The 19,740-nt window shown below is 40.6% G+C and overlaps 1 protein-coding gene across 2 annotated transcripts in view; it reads right to left on the minus strand.

The window, feature by feature from the left end:
• LOC110182854 (protein gustavus) overlaps positions 1 to 1,990 on the minus strand; it is a 48,568-nt gene extending 46,578 nt beyond the window's left edge. Inside the window, exons 1-2 of one of the 2 annotated variants that reach the window (XM_086830181.1) lie at positions 1,753 to 1,866; positions 6 to 520 (exon numbers count right to left, since the gene is read on the minus strand). Coding sequence is in view for 1 of the 2 variants with exons in the window: in XM_086830180.1 (XP_086686306.1) it covers positions 1,753 to 1,754 (2 nt within the window). In the remaining variant the exon portion in view is untranslated. Of the gene's footprint in view, positions 1 to 5; positions 521 to 1,752 lie in introns of both variants that reach the window. The other variant, XM_086830180.1, reaches the window with a different exon arrangement.
• Positions 1,991 to 19,740: the final 17,750 nt, after the last annotated feature.

The following is a 19,740-nucleotide window of genomic DNA, read 5'->3' on the forward strand; positions in this document are numbered from 1 at the left end:
CGAACCAGTCTCTCCAGATACGAGATCATCACTCCAGAAAAGATGCACGAAATCAGCATGGAAGTATCGTACATACCAGCCGTTGTCTGGTCTTGGTATGCAGGGTATGCGGGGCGCCGATATATTCGAAACTGTAAGTCACCGGAATGCCGATACCACAGTAATCATTGTCGGTGTGCACCGTTATGAAGCTAGTAGTTCCGCTGGAGTGTAGTTTCAAAACACAAATAGAATAATGGACCAGGCCACTTTACCCAGGAAGTGGTTAGGCTACCCAGCATCGTACACAGCCGCAGATCTTCGAGCACTTGCCACAATGTCATAGATGGTGTTCTGGTACATGCCGTTCCATATGTTGAGTAGAACAATGCACACCTTGTTGACATAGAAGAGACCAAGTCTGTCGGACGAGTCCAGCATGGCCAGCACAATTGCCCTTAGCAGGATGACCATCTCGTAGGTATCCGTAGGAAGAGCATTTTTGGCACTACAGCTTGCGGTGTAAAACTTAAGGAGCAAACTTTAATCAGAGTAAATTAAAAATTAATTTAACTTATTAATTCTCTGAATAACAATACGAATTCAACGGTTTACATGTACCATTTTTAGCTATTGACCAAGTTACATACATATTTCAGCATTCTTGTGTTTTGGAGAACAGAGAATGAATTGTGATATGCACATATTTATGCATAACCTATACATACATACATACATATGTTTCATAGGCATTGAAACGTAGATTAATTTTAGGAGTGAATTTTTAATATTTAATATACATATGTACATACATACATACATACATATACCGCTCAAAGATATTAAATTATATTGTTTTTTAATTTGTAAAAATGTATTCTTTTTAAAATAACACTGGAGAATAGTTTGTAATTTTTAATAATTTAGAAAATAAAATAACGAACTGTTTATATATTTTAAATTTTTTTTATATTAAAATTTAATACTACTGATTAAAAATAAAGAAATATTGCTTTGCCTCGCTTTAAAATAGTTCTAAAACTGTTTTGAATATATAATATATACATACATATATTTATGTACATATGTATGGTAGGTATTCAAAACAGTTTTAGAACTATTTTAATGTATATATTATATACATATATTTATGTACATATGTACATAGATAAATATATATATATATGTATACATACATGTTTAAAAAGGTTTTACATTTTATAATTACATCTGCATCAAAAAAGCTTTGTGCCATTGTACATATGTATGTATGTACATACATATGAAAGTTGGTATCTATTAACTATTATTAATTATAATCATAGTATACATACATACATATTTCAAAAAGCTTTGACCATTTTTGTCTACAAATGGAAGTATTTACATTTTATTTGTATGTACCTACATATGTATGTATGTTTATAAGTTTATTATTATATACATATGTACATATGTATGTATGTAAGTACATATGTATGTATATCCATATGTATGCAATACTTTCTATATGAATATAAAAGAACGTACATATGTATGCAGCAATAGGTAAAATTAAAAATTCTATTTTGGAAGACTACATTCAAATAATATGTCAATCTTCGGTAACTTGCCACACATTATTTAAAAGGTTAACTTAATAATTTTTTTATCCAAATGTGTATATATTAATGTATATATTAAAACAAGGTATCCACAAGTGCTTTCTTGGGATCCGCCACAAGTAATTTTGCATAGATAAATATAACAATTGAAACCAATTTAATAACTTACATTACTTCCTTCTTCTGGATTTTTTCCGAATAAAAACAAAACAACACATAAAATGGTAAAACAAAATATCACCAAGATACGTTGGAAACATGGAACATATGTAAATATGTATGTTAAATCTTTATACATAATAGATTTCGTTAATTTAAGTAATTTTGTACTAGAAGGTCTTACACACAAATGTCTTATTTTCACTCAGTAAAGTACACCGTCCACCGTCTATTTTTGAGGCTGTAAACGAAGAAACATTTTTGAAAAATATTTTATTTTTACATAATTTTGATCCCGATATCATACGGTCATTTTAAGACATCGGGGTTTAAAAATATCTAAATATATCTTATCAAAAACTGCTGGAAAACTCTCTCTTCTTATTACACAGCATCTGTTTAACATTCCCTATGGCATGACTTAGGACTTTTGGATATAATTTATTTTATAAATTTTTAAAACACAAATTTCGTATACAAAAAAATAGTTCTCTTAAGTACTCCGATTTGCTCAAAAAAATTTTTTTCCAAAAAACGGGAACGTCATGCTAAAGCTATATTTATATAGTTAAAAAAAACTTTTTTTTGCGTTTCTGATGAAAAATTTGCTGTGCAGATCCTTCGCTAAAAAAATATCAATATTTTCAGCCGTTCAAGTTGGTTAATTAATTTTATAAAAAATTGGTCAAGATAAAAAAAAATTTTTCATTTTCTAAAATAAATTTCGCTATAATCGATGTCAAACGCGCGTAAACGCAATTTTCGTTATTTTTATAAAGTATTTTACTTTGACTTTTGCTTTCACACAGAGAATGCAAAGAGTCAATACAAAATGATATTACGAACTTCGTTCAATTTTAATTTAAATTAAATTAATTTAAATTTAAATTATTAAAATGAATTAAAAACAATAGCTTAATATTTTAAAGTCAAACAAAATATATATTTAAGATAATTCATTACATAATCCATTAATATTTATTTTATTACAAATTTTTCTTGCAAATGTCACTTCTGTTTCTATCGCATACGAATGTAGTACACTTTAGTGAATATCTTTATAACGAACAAGGGCCCAAAATCTATCTTGGCACCAATATAGTGCTTACGAAGAGCTATAAGTTTCAAATTTTGTAAAATTAGAATAAAGTCTTGGCACATGTCAGAGAATTCCCATATGCAATGAAAGAATCTGTAGAGAGTACGAATTTATATATACATATATAAATGGTGAAAATTTTTGGTATTCTCGCATCAGTTGTGAAATTGCTAGCGAATGATTTTGTTGCTTAAAAAATGGAAATATCTCTGAAAATTTTTAAGGACCTCAATAAATGCTAAAAACACACTTAAATTATCAAAAAGAGCTTTATAAGAGTTTTTTTTTTTTTTTTTTTTTTATAATTTCTGTCATAGGCTATCAATCATTGGACTGTGAACCCGTGCTGCACATCGGCAAATGAATCGTCATACACAAAATAAACGTGCCGAATAAAATGCATTTAGACGGACACAAATGCACAGGTGTGAAAAAAGGCAGCGACATGGCGATGTTTGGCATTAAAGATCCGAATGCAAACGATGCCCTGCAGTACCGCATGTCATCAATAGGCCACTGTCATCGGCTGTCATCAACGCGCCAACTGCGACTTCTACTAGGACTCTCTGCCCACGATACAGTTTCGACAATTGTCTAGAAGGCAGTCGTCGGCAATACTATGGCCCGGGCGTTTTAGAGCGCTCTCTCACTGGTTTTTGAACGAAATGCGAGAGAGCCTTAAGCCAGTTCAAAAGTCAGCACGAAAAAAGCGTGTCGCAGTCGGCAGAGCGTCGCCTAGGTAGAAGTCGCAGTCGGCGCGTTGATGACTTGTTGATGACAGTGGCCTATTGATGACATGCGGTACTGCAGGGTGCAAATGCATTCTATATTTAGATCTTTACGTTCTCAAGTTCATTGCTATTTTCTTTTATAAATAAATAAATAAATAAACTTTGTGAGAGCAGGGAGAGCGCCATTGTCGTTTGAATCAAAAACTTAGCCTCATATTGCAAAACGAATGTATGGTCGTGAGGCATCTTGTAAATTTTATAGTCTTTGGTTGAACCCAGTTGATATCGATCTTGAAATTACGCGACGAAGTGAGCAACGAAGCTTTAATGTGCCTGCTCATGTCTGTTTTCGGCATTGGCAGTCTGTTTCGACATTGAGAATACCAGCAGAAAATCGCTCAATCTACGAAGCATTCAATCGCGAGTTTCAACGGGAGCGATACCATGATCAAGATGAACTGGCCGAAAAAGTTCAAACCACTTTTACCACGGCTTTTAAGTGAATAGCAAAAGAAGTGTGCGATTCGATAATGAATGTAGTTGACGATGGAATTTACATTCTCGATGCACCCGGTAGGACTAGGAATACTTTCATTGTTTCTGGCAATTATTCGGTCAAGGTCAATAATAGCGTTGTCTGTTAACCAACGTGACCAACGACGATAAAGCAAATAACTATAAGGCGGAATTCTTGAGTTCGCCAGGAGTTTCGCTGCGGAATCTAAATCAAACGAAATTGTAAAATGTTGTACTTCAAGAAACTATTGAACAATGTAACTCAAGCAACGATCATCAAGGACAAATTCAATGAAGAGGAATCACTTGAATTCCAATAATTCCAATTGGTCTTCCATTTCAAGTTAAGTGGATTCAATAAATCCCAAGGCCAATCGTTGGAAATCTGAACAATTTAATACTATATATTTTATTCAAGCTGGCCCGGCAACTTTGGCTCGCCCTTAAATGATAATCAAATAATCTTGAATTGCCTCTTAAACTTTTCATCCTGCTTCTAAAAGTCGTTTTTGAGCCATCGTCCATTCACCCCAAATAAGAATTTTCATTCTCGGATAAATTTTGCTGTCTCTGAATTTTTGGTCATTGTGCACATTATTTTGGCTTGGGTTAGACAATAAGTAATTATTTATTTGTAGAATTATCATTCGTTTTCTCTAAGCCTGTTTAGGCAAAGCTTAATATAAAGAGGATATTTAGTAATTTATAAAAAAAAAACAGCTAAGACTGTGGCTGTAAAAGAACGTTTTAGAGTACTAGCGAAAGAGAGGCAAATAGTTTAAAACAGCTGTATGTCAGCGCCGTTTTAAAGGCCTGTACTTGGAAATGAAAAATACTAGAAAGTTTGATGGCGTTAGGAGATTCCTGACGTTACACCTTAAATATTTTTTGAGAGGCTTCCAATTTTAATAAAACTCCATTTGTTCCCGAACATTTTCCTGCAGGAGTAGAATGCAATGCTTGCTTTCCTTACTCTTTCTGCAATGTTATCTTTCCATGAGAGCTTTTTATCCAGAATAACTCCTAGATACTTCGCTCGCTTCGATAGTTTTAGCTCCATTCCTATAATACTGGGCATGTTGAAGGGAGGTATTTAGTTCTTCGTGTGAAGAGCATAAGTTCCGTTTTAGTGGGGTTGATACCTAGTCCGCAGGTTTCTGCCCATTTGTTTAAACGACCTAGCGCACCCGTCATTATTTTGCTTATAACGTCAGGGTATGGTCCTGATACTAGCAGTACTACGTCGTCCGCGTATGCAACTGCTTTGACTCCACCCGTATTGAGATCTGTCAATATGGCGTTCATATTTGTGAGCCAGAGTAGGGGCGATAGTACCCCGCCCTGAGGTGTGCCTCTCTTCACAGTCCGCGTGAGGTGAGTGCCACTCAGTTCGGCTGTGTGTTATTGAACGCGCCTTCGATGTCTAGGAAGGCTGCCATCGTGTATTGTTTGTGTTGTAATGTCTTCTCGACATGATGTACAACTACGTGTAGCGCTGTTTCCGTAGATTTTCCTCTGCGGTACGCATGCTGCGCATCCGAGAGTTGCTGCCCTTCTAGAGACTCTCGGATGTGGGCGTCCAGGAGTCTCTCTAGTGTCTTCAGGGTGAAAGAGGTAAGACTTATCGGTCTATAATCCTTTGCTAGGATATGCCCCCATTTTGCCCGGTTTCGGTATAAAAATGACTTTAGCCTCTCTCCACAGCAGTGGGACGTGCGTTAGTCTTAAACAAGCTTCGTAAATGGCTTATAGCCATTTGCAAATACTCTTCTTAGCTGATTGTAGCATTGCCGGTATTAAGCCGTCTGGGCCCGGGCTTTTATGCTTATCGAAAGAATCTATTGCCCACTGAATTCGCTCAGTGGTAATGATGTCTTTCGTAGGTGTATCCATTTGAAAGCTCGTTCCCTCCTCGGGTTCCGAGCTCACTCTTAGGCTTCCTGGGAAGTGGGTGTCAACTAGTAGCTCTAGTGACCCCTCAATTGTCGTCGTAGCAGAGCCGTCTGCCCTGTTGATCAGGGTAGGGCTTATGTGCCCTTTGGCGAGGATTTTGCTTACTCTCGCCGTGTCCTTTATGCCTTCCATTGACTCGCAGTAGTTTTGCCACGACTCTTTCTTGGCTTTGTATACTGCCTTCTTGTAAATTTTTTGTGCCTCTTTGTATGTTCCCCAATCCCGGGTTGCATAGCTGTGGTTAAAGGATTTTCTCGCGCTCTTCTTGAGCTCGCTTAATTCCTTTGTCCACCACGGTGGGTATTGCTTCTTCGAGAATGTTAGCTTACAAGTCTCTTTGAAGGCGTTGTTCAGAATATTCGTTAGGTCCTCAACCTCCTTGTCGAGTGCCTTTGTAGTGGCAATTGTCTTGATCCTCCTGCCGTTTACTTTAGATCGGACAATTTCGCTGAAATTGTTCCAATCCGTCTTACGGGTTCCTTCTTGGCACCTGTTTCTTAACTGGTGTCGTTATTCAAAGAAAATGTACCTATAGTCTGAGAAAGAATGTTCTGTCGATACCCTTTCTCGACTCTGTAATTATTCTGTTCTATTTGTAAGGTGAGATCGTCTTCCCAACCTTAAAAATTTTCAGTGCTCGGAAAGATAAAGGTCGGGGTATTACCCTTATTGCATATCGTTACATTTCTACATATAATATTGTCAAAGAGTGACTCACCTCTTTCGTTCACCACACCCGAGCACCAGGGTCGTCTTCGTCGCTTCCGCCCAATGCAGCAGCTTGACTACCGGCTCAGGCGGGGCCGGCTCGTCATGGGCCATGTACGCTGATGATAGGGTGACTCCGCTCCCATCCGCTGCCACGAATCTGGCCACTGCTAGGTCAGGTGTGCTGAGATTGGGACAGAGAAAAGCGTTAAAATGATTCTTGATTACAATGCAAGCCCTCGACCTACCATTCGAGTTTGTGCACAGTAGTGTGTATCCTTGGATTCTCAGTCCAGCGACTTGCCCGTCCCTGGTCCAAGGCTCCTGTATCAGACCGATGTCGATATCCCTCTCCCTTAGAAGGATCGTGAGATTAGCTGAAGCGTGCGAGCTGCGCTTCAGATTAATCTGCACGATTCTCGACATCGATGTTGGTGGGGGTGGCGTCCGGAGATTTGTCGTCGATGACCATGTTGTGCAACAATTTTTTTGGTGTCATCGAACTCCTCCAGAATCTCGTCCGGCTCGGCCAAGAAGACCCTAATCTTGGCCTTCCTGATGCCGTACCGGACCTTGTGGTCGTTCGCCTCCAGCTGGGGCAGACATTGCTGGTTAATCAGCAGGAGAAAAGGCTGGCTCGCCTTCATCATCTGCTCTGCCCTGAGGATGGTCCAGTCCTCTGTATGTATATCTGGGTTCTGGGCCTTCAGACAGGCGATCACCCTTGCATGGTCAGTTTGGCCCTTAGGTAACCAGATGCGAGCTTAAGGCCAGCCCATGTGTCGCTAATCTTAGCCACACACTCCTCCAGGAAGCTTCGGGAGAACCCGTCGTCGCACCTGATGACCCGGTGCCCTCTGACCACGTCTGAGGAGTCGAAGGAGGGGATGGGGCAGGTCCTCTCCGGTACTGAGGTTCATTTCCGGAATAAACTAAGGGTTGTGACCGCAGTATTCTTATGTTGAGAATCTGCCTAGCTGCTGCTGGTGTCACCTCCACCTCCTGGCCGCTTACTGTGGTCTATTCAACTGACAATGCCTGCGCTCCCGGCAGCTCTAACTGGTAGTGAAACCATCACTCCAGCGCAAGTTGCCCTACAGTCTCCCTAGGACTGAGAATAAAGGATTTCTCGCGCGTCCCATGAAGTTGCTATCAACGGCTTCCACATCACTTGTTCCCGCTAGAAAGGGAAGACTTCTGGCCTGGGTTCGATTATGGTGATATAGAAGATCAGTACGCGCGTGGGAGTGTGCTGTGCGGGTGCATTGTGTCCTCCTAATTTCGCACGACAATAAAAAGCCCATTTTTGGCAGTTAATTCTAATAGCAATGAAAGTATGCCCGTACGCACTAGGACTCAAAATCCATTATAATTTTGGTCACTTTAAATGTGCTGACGAAAATCGATTACAACATTCCATCGTGGACATTAACAAATAAAATAATAAAAGTTTGCCTCGAGAGGGATTTGAACTTGCGCTTGCCTGTTTGTAAGGCGCGTCACGATCGCCTCGCAACGACAAAATCAAATAATAACCGAGCAAAAAAATTAAGGTCCTAAAAGGGTTGGAAGTTTTTGTCTCTCTTAGACAATATACACATATGTGTATATCGCAAACGCAGTTTAGGTTTTCTATGTGACGCGATGTGTAAGCGGCCGGACTGTTCAACATTAAGACGTAGGTTCAATCCCCAGTTGATCGTATAATATTCTATAAAAAACTTTGTGAGTATGATTGAAAATGATTACAATTAACAACTTAAAATTTAACAAATGTAAACAATTGAAAAAAACAGCTTGTAGAAAGGTCAAAGCTTCACACCAAACGATTCCCCATGGAAATCAGGCTAAAGAGTCAAAATTTATATTCATATTTGAATGGCGAGAGGGGTCCCTTCGGTTGTTAATCTCTTATTAAAAATTTTAATCTCTTATTTTAAGAATTATTTATTTAAGTTTGTCAACTTTTATTTTGTCCTTTTACTTCTTGAGCTATGTTTCTATTTATTTTGCAATTATACTTTGCAATTGAATTACAACGGCTGAGGTTCTAGGTAGATTTTTTTATGGAAATTTTTTATATTTTTTTGTTATTTCCCATTAGCCTGTTAAGGCAAAATATATATAAAGAGGATAATAATAGTTTATCAAAACACAGATAAGGCTAAGAAGTACATTTTTAAGACAAGCTTAAGGGAACCGACCGCTTTCAAAGTTTGTGGATAGATCGTTACCTTCTTAAGCACGATATGGAGAGAGTAAAATCACTTTTAAAGGATTAAGAGATAGCGAGAGGCAAATAGTTTAAAACGGCTGTTTGTCAGCACCGTTTTAAAGGCATATCCGGAGACACGTAATTAAATTACTAGAACATTTGATAACGTTAGGAGATTCCTGACGTTACACGTTAAGTACGGTGTGGTAGTAGTGCCACTGGGCATAGGGAGTCGTAGAACTCAGTCGTACATGGTGTTCCAGAGCAGGGGTCCCAAAACGGAGCCCTGGGGGACTCCGGCTGAGCCTTCATATGCTCTGGAACCCATAGCCTTTCCACCTCTTGTCCGCTATGGCCGAACGTGCTATGTCTTTGACCATCTCAATGGCATCGAGCTTGGACCTCCCTCTACGAAAACCGAACTGGCTCGGGGAAAGACCTCCGGACTCCTCGATGGCAGCAGCCAGTCTGGCTGCCACGATCTTCTCGTACACCTAACCTTGGTGGTTAGCCTCTCCAGTTCCGACTCCTCTGCCAGAAGTGCAGACAGCTGCCTTGTGGCCTGCTTCGCCACACTTAATGCAGCAACCGCTTTTGTCCACCAGGCTCTTACACCTGATGGCGATGTGCCCAAGTTCCAGGCATCTAAAGCAGCGAGGGGGGCCCTCGCGTTCTCGGACTCTACACCGGGTCCATCCTATGCGGACCTCGCCTCGCCGCCTAACCTCCGACGCCATAGAGCTAGGCAGGCTGAGGACCGCCGTTTTAGTTTCCCCATATCCGGGGCGGAGGCTTCGGATTCTCACTGCACCTTTACTCAGCTGGTATTGGTCTGAGAAGGCTGTACGGATCTCGCTCTCTGTAGTGATCGCGTCGAGGTTACGAATCTCGAAGACGCAGACCTTCGACTCCTCCGTCAGCTCTCGCACTTCGACCGCGTCGCCAAGGACCTGAGAGATGCTGACCCTCATGGACTCGGCACTCTCGTTGCTCCCTCTGGCTACCTCCAGGAGCAAGTTGCCCCTGGCCGTCCTACGCACCTTGCTGACTGCACCTCTAAGGTCGGTCAGCTTGCTGTCCTCCCTTCTAGTAACCAGAGCCAGGATCTCGCTGTAGCTTTTCCCCGGTGCCTCTACGATCACCGCGTCGGGGCGAGCTTTGCGGGTCTGCTTCTTCCTCCTGACCACGGTGCTGCACGAGTCCCAGGCATTCACTGGCACGGGATCAGGTGGTCTTATTGGTCCTGCCGAGTTCCCTTTCCCGTGCTCTGGTGCCCGATGGTTTGCTTGGGGAGCTCGTTTGACCTTTCGGATACCCCTCGCCGACGCTGCAGGGGCTGTAGCCTGGGTTTGCGGGGCTCGCGTCGTCCCGGGGACTTCGCTACTCGCACCCGGGACTGTCGGCTGGCTGACCCTTCGCCACGGCTCCGTCAGGACTGACCGGTCCTTCCTCCCTGCGGCAGCCGTTTGTTGGGCCTTGCTTATGCCAGGCTTGCCACCAGGCGCAGTCTGAGAGCACTTAGCGCAGACTCCATCCCGAGCGTACGGCTCCCTGGGCTCCTCGGGCATTTCGGCCGCCAGCTCAATACAGGATTTCAGCTTCCGCATCTCGTCAATCATCGACTTCATGGCGATATTGATGTGGCGCACCTGCTTCTCATGAACAAGGCTGTGGAGCTCGCCCAGCAGCTTTCCGAGCCTGCAGACGCTCTCTATACGCGTAAGAGCCCGTTCCTTGTCCTCCTCAGTGTCGGATGAAGGCTCATCAAGGGCAGCTTTGCTCCTTTTAGGAAGCGTGCCCCTGGGACCGCTCACCGGGCTGGCCGGGTACCTGCCCCTCTTGGCCAAGTCCGCGGGATCGCCGGTTTTACTCCTCTCCGACGCCGGGGACGCCGCGAAGGGTGGGGATCGGGCCATCAAGCTCCTCTTCCAGAATGCAGCAGGATCTCCCTTTCCCATTACCATCTCCTGGCTTGGTGCAGTACCTACGGAGGCGACCAAGTCAGCCACCTCCACGACGGGGTGTGTTGGAGAGTTGGGTAGGGCCTCCAGAATCCTTGCCCTGGCCAGTGCAGCCTGTGGCTCGGGTTTCACCCACTTCCCACCACCTCCTGTCAAGGATCAAGGGCAGCAGCCCAAAAATGTATGCTACATCCAGCTTATGCAGATTAGACGTGGGTGTCGCAGCATGAAGCTTTCTATGGCGTGAGCAAGGGCGTGACAGCGCCACCTGCCGGTCGAGTTGCCCGACGCCACCTGTGTATGTGTGTATATGTGTACAAGCACTCGCACGTTTGTATGCGTGCAAATTTCTGTATGCACCCTGCAGTACCGCATGTCATTAATAAGCCACTGTCATCGACTGTCATTAACGCGCCGACTGCGACTTCTACCGAGCCGACGCTCTGCCGACTGCGACTTCTACCGAGTCGACGCTTTGCCGACCGCGACTTCTACTACGACGCTTTGTCCACGATACAGTTACGGCGGTAGTCAAGACGGCAGTCGTCGGCAGTACCATGGCCCGGCCGTTGAAAAATTTAGTTTATGAAACATCGATGAATTGTTGATGAATCATCGATGAATTTATTATGAATTCTTGATGAATTTGTTGAAGAATTGTTGATGAATCATCGATTAATTATTGTTGAATTTTTATTGATGACAGCCTAGGACATGCCCATGTTAAATAAATCAACAGTTTGTATGGCCTGTCGTCGATGAATCATCAACAACCCCCCCTTGACTATTGATGAAACGTTGATGAATTATTGATGACAGGTACTGCAGGGAAGAGTCTTTTTCATAGATTTCGGACGGCCACAGCCAGTGCGCCGCGGCTGCGGCTCACTTGCTTATGACGTCACAGCAATACTTAGCGGCTAACGCTTGCATTGGGAGACAAATTATTTAAGTTATCTAACTTTAATTACTACTTATTTAAATCGCTTCGCAATATTTTGATGAAAAATGGTATTATGACTCCAGATGGCGAAGTCTCATGGAAAATTATTGTTAAATTGTTTGAAATTGACACAAACAACTGGTCAACTCGGTTATGCCCAAAGCTATCTCGGAAACATATAGACCCAAACTCCTTCGAAAAAAATGAAGTGTTATATATGCTACGCAGGTATTTAGCCAAACAGTCGCTTCTTTCTTAAAGACACTTATTGAAAATAGCGCATTTAATGACTGCGAAGAACAAGCACTTACAACAGTAAAATTTATTGACAAAAATTAATAGGCTCGATTGCTTGAACAGCAATAATATATATAGTAAAAATCCTTTCAAAGCCTCCATGCAGAATAATAGTGACACAGAAAAATACATTATTTAAATGAAACACAATTTAAAGAAATGTAAATACCGCAACAAAGTTTATTGTATAGACGGATTTATTATTTCCATAAATTCAGTTTTTAAGCTTGCGCAAGATGTCTGGAGTGAAGGCAATGTATATTTTCTGAAATTGTCCCGTCTTAATCAGGATGCAATGGAGCACTTATTTTATTTAATAAGAAGTAGAGGCGGTACAAACAACAATCCGATGCTATTTGAGTTCAATGCCATAATTTCAAAGATGTTGTCAATGAAGGTTATTTCTTCTAAACCACTGGAAACTGCAAGCTGGAAGATGCTGAAATAATTATTAATGCAGTTAAAAACGTAAATGAGGAACAGGCCGCCGATCCAAAAGACCAAGAACAGATGTATTATAAAGATATAGATATTTGTTTTGAAGCACAATCGGACGAAATGGAAATTTTGGACGATAACGAAACCGCCACCCTTGTCATGAGCGTAGCAAGTGAAAATGCATTAAGATATTTTACAGGCTTTGTGCTATTTAAATCACAACAGAAATTTAATTGTGATACCTGCAAGATGCTCACAAAAGATGAATTAGTAAATTTTGAGCAATCCGAACTATTTTTATTCAACAAAAAGTACAGAAATACAAACAATAATTTGAAAGTAAAAGCCCCACATGACGATTTTTTTGAACTTATTAAGTGGCATTATAATATATTTCACACATTTTTTAAAGAAATTCCTCATGCTTGAAATATTAAAGAAACCTTAGTAATTAAATGTATTGCACAGGCGGAAACCGAAGATAAATACTCAAAATGGTATTCGGAAGGTAATAATTTTAATGAACACAGAAATCACATTTTAAATTATTTTCTGCTCATCCTGCTTAGGAAAAATAGTGTATGGCTCTCAGAAAAATTATGTGGGAGATCTGAGAGGCTAAAAAGCATAAGAAAAATAGACATATTAAAGTCCTAAGAACTAATCTAACTTACCATCAACTTCAAAATCAGGGTCAGTATATCTATGATGTCATTTTTAGTTATTTTGAATTATTTTTATGCATATTATTTTAGATCATTTTAATTATTTTTATGCATGTCTGTTAATATAATTTTTGTTATTTTTATTTTTTTTTTTTGGGAACAAGGAGATTTTTAAACGACGTTAAATTATCTCAAGTCGACTCGGAGGTCGTCTTTTGATGGCCTCATTGTTTTTACAATGGCCTCCTCGTGGTGTTCCCTGGGTACCGATTATACATATGTATATACGCAATGTATTTTATAATCGGCAGCAAATTCAAGCGGCGAAATAATTTAAATAATATATGTATGTAAATTATCATTACAAAATCAAAACAATTCAATATATTGGAAATTAACAACAACACACATATGTATATATGTACTCACTTACTTGCAGGCACCTAAAACGCTTTTGGTCAACTTTGAGAGCTTAACTCAACAGAAGACGATTTCGCGTGTATTGTTGCATACATACATAAGTATGTATGTGAGTACATTCTGTTCATAGTTGAAAAATAATGTCATAAATTTACCATAAATCCATTATTTTCTAGTTTACAATTAATTAATTAATTATACAATTAGTTTTTCATTATTATAATTTTATAAATTTGCAAGTGTACTGAAACAAAAAAAAAAAATTTTAATACAATATAGAATGCAATAATAATTTCTGTCGGTCAAAAATGCCTTTTGGAATATATGTTGTCAAAAAAAAACTTAAATTAAAATAAGTAGTAATTATAGTGAGATAACTTCAATAATTTGTCTCCCAATGCAAGCGCTAGCCGCTAAGTATTGCTATGACGTCATAAGCAAGTGAGCAGCCACCGCGACGCACTGGCTGTGGCCGTCCGAAATCTATGAATAAGACTGAATCAACGGGCGGGCTTACAATATTTAATTTTGTTAGGAATAAGCCCATTAGAAAATTTACGAAATCCATGATGACGATTCTGGTTTATGCCAAAATGATTTCCAAAAGGTGTGTTCATTTGTTTCTTATTTTTATATTTAATTTATCGCACTCTCGAATTCGTTCAAACCATCTTTAAATTAAATATCTAATTCCTTTTATCCTCATCTGCTCCCATTCATTGCTTTTGATTGATTCTTACTTGCTCCCAGTCACTTAAGGCGGGTATGCCTTCAATAACCTTTAAATCTGTTTAAATTAAGTTAATATTCCTAGCGGCCCTATGATGAATTTTTAGGGTAGCTACCAACTTGGAACGTGTTTGAGATCCGTTGCTATAGTTGGTATTCTGTGGTCGCCAGTAAATGTCCTTGTCACTGTTTCCGTCTGGTCAGGATAGTCTTCGTAGGTCGTCATGTTCATTGACTGTAGCGTCAGTCAGTATACGGAATACCGAATTTCCCTCTTCATCCGAAACCGTACACACAACGTATGCTTACTCCTGCAGCCACGCGCTGACGTGCACTACAGTGGGAAAGGGCTGAATCGTCGCAGCATACCTGGGCCAGTCCACTAGCTTGCTCGTACGAAGCTTGGCCACATGTTTCGCCATGAGTGCTGGGTTCCCCAGATGCTGCCCTGCCTTTACTGACTGCAAGAAGGCCATGTAGTTACTCACTCGGGTTGCGAGGGGAACGATCTTCGACAGATTGTGCTCCGAAATGTAACCATCTCGTAGTTACTCCATCACGGCGCTCACGTTCCCTAAATGACGGTTAAAGTGACTTCACTGTTAGGCAATTTTAAGTTGCTCATTGTAGTAAATAAATTGCAACCATACTCTTAAAGTTTTTTATAGTATATTATACGACCAATACTATAATACGGTATGGAAAGGGTAAAACACCGTTTTCAAACTGTGAGTGAGATCGAGTGAGTGAGGCCTGTACGGATACATAAAATTTTAAATACTAGAAAGATTGATGGCGTTAGGAGATTCCCGACGGACCACTTTTGGTATATTGAGAGCAGCTTGGAAAAATAATACAAATGTTAATAAAACTGGCTGTACGCGATCCTTTGCCTCTCGATCTTACTTGCAACTCCTTTATTTATTTTAAATTATAGGTATATTTTAAATATAGATATAGCGACTGATGCCTCCATGTTCTATTGTGAACACGGATCAACCCGTATCGAATCAATTAAGTTCCTTGTACAGGTACTCCAGATGGCTATAATTTTAAAGCGTGTGGAAGGTGTCCAAGGGAGGTTCTACTGTTAGAATGCACGGCAATCGCTTATGGACACTTATTATTAACAAACCAAGTAATAAATATTGAAATGTTTTTAAATTTCAAAAGAGGCGGGTCAATAAAGTATGACCACAACACTTGCCCTTCAAAAATGACGAAGAAGTAGTGAAGCGTGCACACCTCAAAGAATCATTTTTTTCGCGCTCGGAAACAGTTTTAACCTCACCACACCGTACTTAAACGTGTAACGTCAGGAATCTCCTAACGTCATCAAACGCTCTAGTAATTTAATTACGTGTCTCCGGATAGGCATTTAAAACGGTGCTGACAAACAGCCGTTTTAAACTATTTGCCTCTCGCTATCTCTTAATCCTTTAAAAGTGATTTTACTCTCTCCATATCGTGCTTAAGAAGGTAACGGTCTATCCACAAAAAGAACCTGAACTTTGAAAGCGGTCGGTTCCCTTAAGCTTGTCTTAAAAATGTACTTCCTAGCCTTACCTGTGTTTTGATAAACTATTAAATATCCTCTTTATATATATTTTGCCTTAACAGGCTAATGGGAAATAACAAAAAAATATAAAAAATGTCCATAAAAAATCTACCTAGAACCTCAGCCGTTGTAATTCAATTGCAAAGTATAATTGCAAAATAAATAGAAACATAACTCAAGAAGTAAAACGACGATAAAAGTTGACAAACTTAAATAAATAATTCTTAAAATAAGAGATTATAATTTTTAATAAAAGATTAACAACCGAAGGGACTCCTCTCGCCCTTCAAATATGAATCACAATAAGGGGTCCCAGTTTGACTCTTTAGCCTGATTTCCATGGGGAATCGTTTGGTGTGAAGCTTTGACCTTTCTACAAGCTGTTTTTTTTTCAATTGTTTACATTTGTTAAATTTTAAGTTGTTAATTGTAGAAAATCATTTTCAATCATACTCACAAAGTTTTTTATAGAATATTATACGATTGATTTTGTCGTCGCGAAGCGATCGTGACGTGCCTTACAAACAGGCAAGCGCAAGTTCAAATCCCTCTCGAGGCAAACTTTTATTATTTTATTTGTTAATGTCCACGATGGAATGTTGTAATCGATTTTCGTCAGCACATTTAAAGTGACCAAAATTATAATGGATTTTGAGTCCGAGTGCGTACGGGCATACTTTCATTGCTATTAGAATTAACTGCCAAAAATGGGCTTTTTATTGTCGTGCGAAATTAGGAGGACACAATGCACCCGCACAGCACACTCCCACGCGCGTACTGATCTTCTATATCACCATAATCGAACCCAGGCCAGAAGTCTTCCCTTTCTAGCGGGAACAAGTGATGTGAAAGCCGTTGATAGCAACTTCATGGGACGCGCGAGAAATCCTTTATTCTCAGTCCTAGGGAGACTGTAGAGCAACTTGCGCTGGAGTGATGGTTTCACTACCAGTTAGAGCTGCCGGGAGCGCAGGCAGTGTCAGTTGAATAGACCACAGTAAGCGGCCAGGAGGTGGAGGTGACACCAGCAGCAGCTAGGCAGATTCTCAACATAAGAATACTGCGGTCACAGCCCTGAGTCTAATGCCGGAAATGAACCTCAGTACCGGAGAGGATCTCACTTTGTATCTCCTAGCAAAGGATCGCAGCGTTGAATCGTAGCTAATCGCAGTTATCGCGCCATGCGTAGCGGCAGGGCGGCCGGCATTTTGGAGCGGTCCGCCATTAGCCACATCTAACTAACACATCAGCTGTGTTCACGGTATATCGGCTAGATCGCCCTATCAGACGCGGGGGTGGAGTTCTTATAGCGGTGGACTCCTCACTCACGTCAGAATTATTAACCTTCGAGGAATGCAACGATGTTGAATTCCTCTGTGTGAAGCTATCTATCAAAGGTAGCTCCATTTTTATTACCTGTTCCTACATACCTCCACTGTCGGAACTTCCTATTTATTGGAATCACCTTTCCGCTATTCAGATGGTTTCCAGTAGACTTTTGGATAGAGACCAGTTGGTAGTTCTAGGAGATTTCAATATCCCTGGTGCTATTTGGTGTTCAAATAATTCCACCAATACTCTCCATACACCTACATTTCGCTGTCTCAAGTCAACCATGTTCGAAATTCCTTACAGCGCTTGCTCGATCTTTGCTTCGTCTCTGATCCTGCGAGAGTCAGTTTAGCAAGGGTGGCGCCTCTGACGCATCCCGAATATCCTTATCATCCAACTTTCGAAGTGACTCTTGATATTGGGCGTGACGTACAGAATATTTCTGACCGTCCAGCCAATAAAGTCCTATGTTTTCGCAAAACGGACTTTGAACGGCTGAATAATTTTATAAACGAGTTCAATTGGTCTGATCTATACATGTGCACTGACATAGCTGTTGCCGTGGATATTTTTTAAAGTGCCATGAATTCATTTTTTACTGAATGTGATCCGTTATATTATCCGCCAAGCTCGAATAAACCGCCGTGGTTTACTAAAGAGTTGAGCCGACTTAAAAATAAAAAATCTAGACTGTATGCTAAATTTAAAATCACCGGTTCTCAATCTGCCCTTTCATCTTATTTATCAGCTCGGTCAAACTTTACCGTGCTGAACGCGCAGTGTTATAAAAATTATTTAACTCGTTGTAGGGCCCAGTTCTCACAGGACCCAAAACAGTTTTATAATTTCGTTAACACTAAACGTAAGCCTAAAACAAATCCTTCCTCGCTTTCATTTGAAAATACTAATGCAAATAATGATCAGGCAATAGCCGATCTATTTTCGCAGTTTTTTCAAACAACCTATTCTAGCTCTTCGTATCTACACCAGACCTATTCCTACGACATACTCAAATCAAACTTAATTTTCTGTCCTAGCCTAAACGAAAGCTCTCTCCTTTTAGATCTTCATCGTGTCAAGCCAGTTTATTCGCCAGGTCCCGACGGAATTCCTGGCTGTGTGCTTAGGTGCCGACGCCCTGTGCTATCCCCTTCTGAAATTGAAATTTGAATGGCAGGACGCAAAATGTCCTCTTTAAGAATAATTTATCCAATGTTCTAAGGGTTACATCTGGCGTCCCGCAAGGAAGCCATTTGGGACCCTTATTGTTTACATTATTTATAAATGACCTGCCCAACGTCTTGACTAACTCCAGAGTACTTATGTACGCGAATGACGTCAAGCTTTGCGTGCAATACAATGACGTTGCCTGCCAGTCGGATTTACAAACAGATCTTAATAATTTTCAAACTTGGTGCCGTGTAAACTTATTAAACTTAAATGACTCGAAATGCAAGCTAATGACATTCTCACGTGTCGTTCCTAAGCTTGCTACTTACACGCTGAACTGCTGCTATTTGGAAAGAATTAATTCTGTTGACGATTTGGGCGTCCGCTTGGACCCAAAACTTGACTTTATTGATCATATTTCGTCTATGGTGAATAGAGCCAGGGGTGTGCTTGGATTTATTAAACGGTGGTCGAAGGAATTCAATGACCCCTATGTTACTAAATCCTTATATACTTCCTTAGTTCGTCCTATCCTAGAATATGGATGCTGCGTTTGGAGCCCTCAGTACGGCGTCCATAGTAAACGCATTGAGTCGGTTCAAAAGAACTTTTTACTTTTCGCTCTACGCGGTTTAAATTGGGATGCAAACCAAAGATTACCTTCCTACTCTAGTAGACTCCTATTAATAAACTTGCCGTCCTTAGCCAATCGTAGAACGATGCTAGGGATAACCTTTATTTTTAACCTTATACATGGTGATGTGGAAAGTGCTGACTTGTTGAGTCTGCTTAATTTCCATGTACCATGTAGAACTACTAGATTCTATATCCCATTAGTGTTGCGCCACTGTAGAACCTCCTTTGAACTGCATGAACCTTTTAGAGTGCTATGTGCAAATTATAATGATTTGTACACACTAATCTCTAACGTAGATACCCTTCCCAAATTAAAATCTTTAATACTAACACACTTAGTAAGCATGCAAGCTAACAATCTGGCAGCACGCCGGTAGTCAATTTTCCTCGTATTCTGTCCTATATTCTTCATCGCGCCTACTAACACCTAACCCAAACCGGCACGTGCCTGGTGTCATACGGGCCACTTGAATGTACTGACCTTAGTGCATCAACGTCCACTAACGGAGAGGCCGCATGTAATGGTCGGGTCGGTGCTCTATAACGCTAAGAACCTACAATGTGGCACCAGCATCGCCACTTGTCAGATCCCACACCCCGATGACGCCGAATGGAATCCAAGGACCA

The sequence above is a fragment of the Drosophila serrata genome, unplaced genomic scaffold (assembly GCF_035046125.1).
Source record: "Drosophila serrata isolate PLE 108 unplaced genomic scaffold, ASM3504612v1 contig_229, whole genome shotgun sequence".
NCBI classification, from domain to species: domain Eukaryota; kingdom Metazoa; phylum Arthropoda; class Insecta; order Diptera; family Drosophilidae; genus Drosophila; species Drosophila serrata.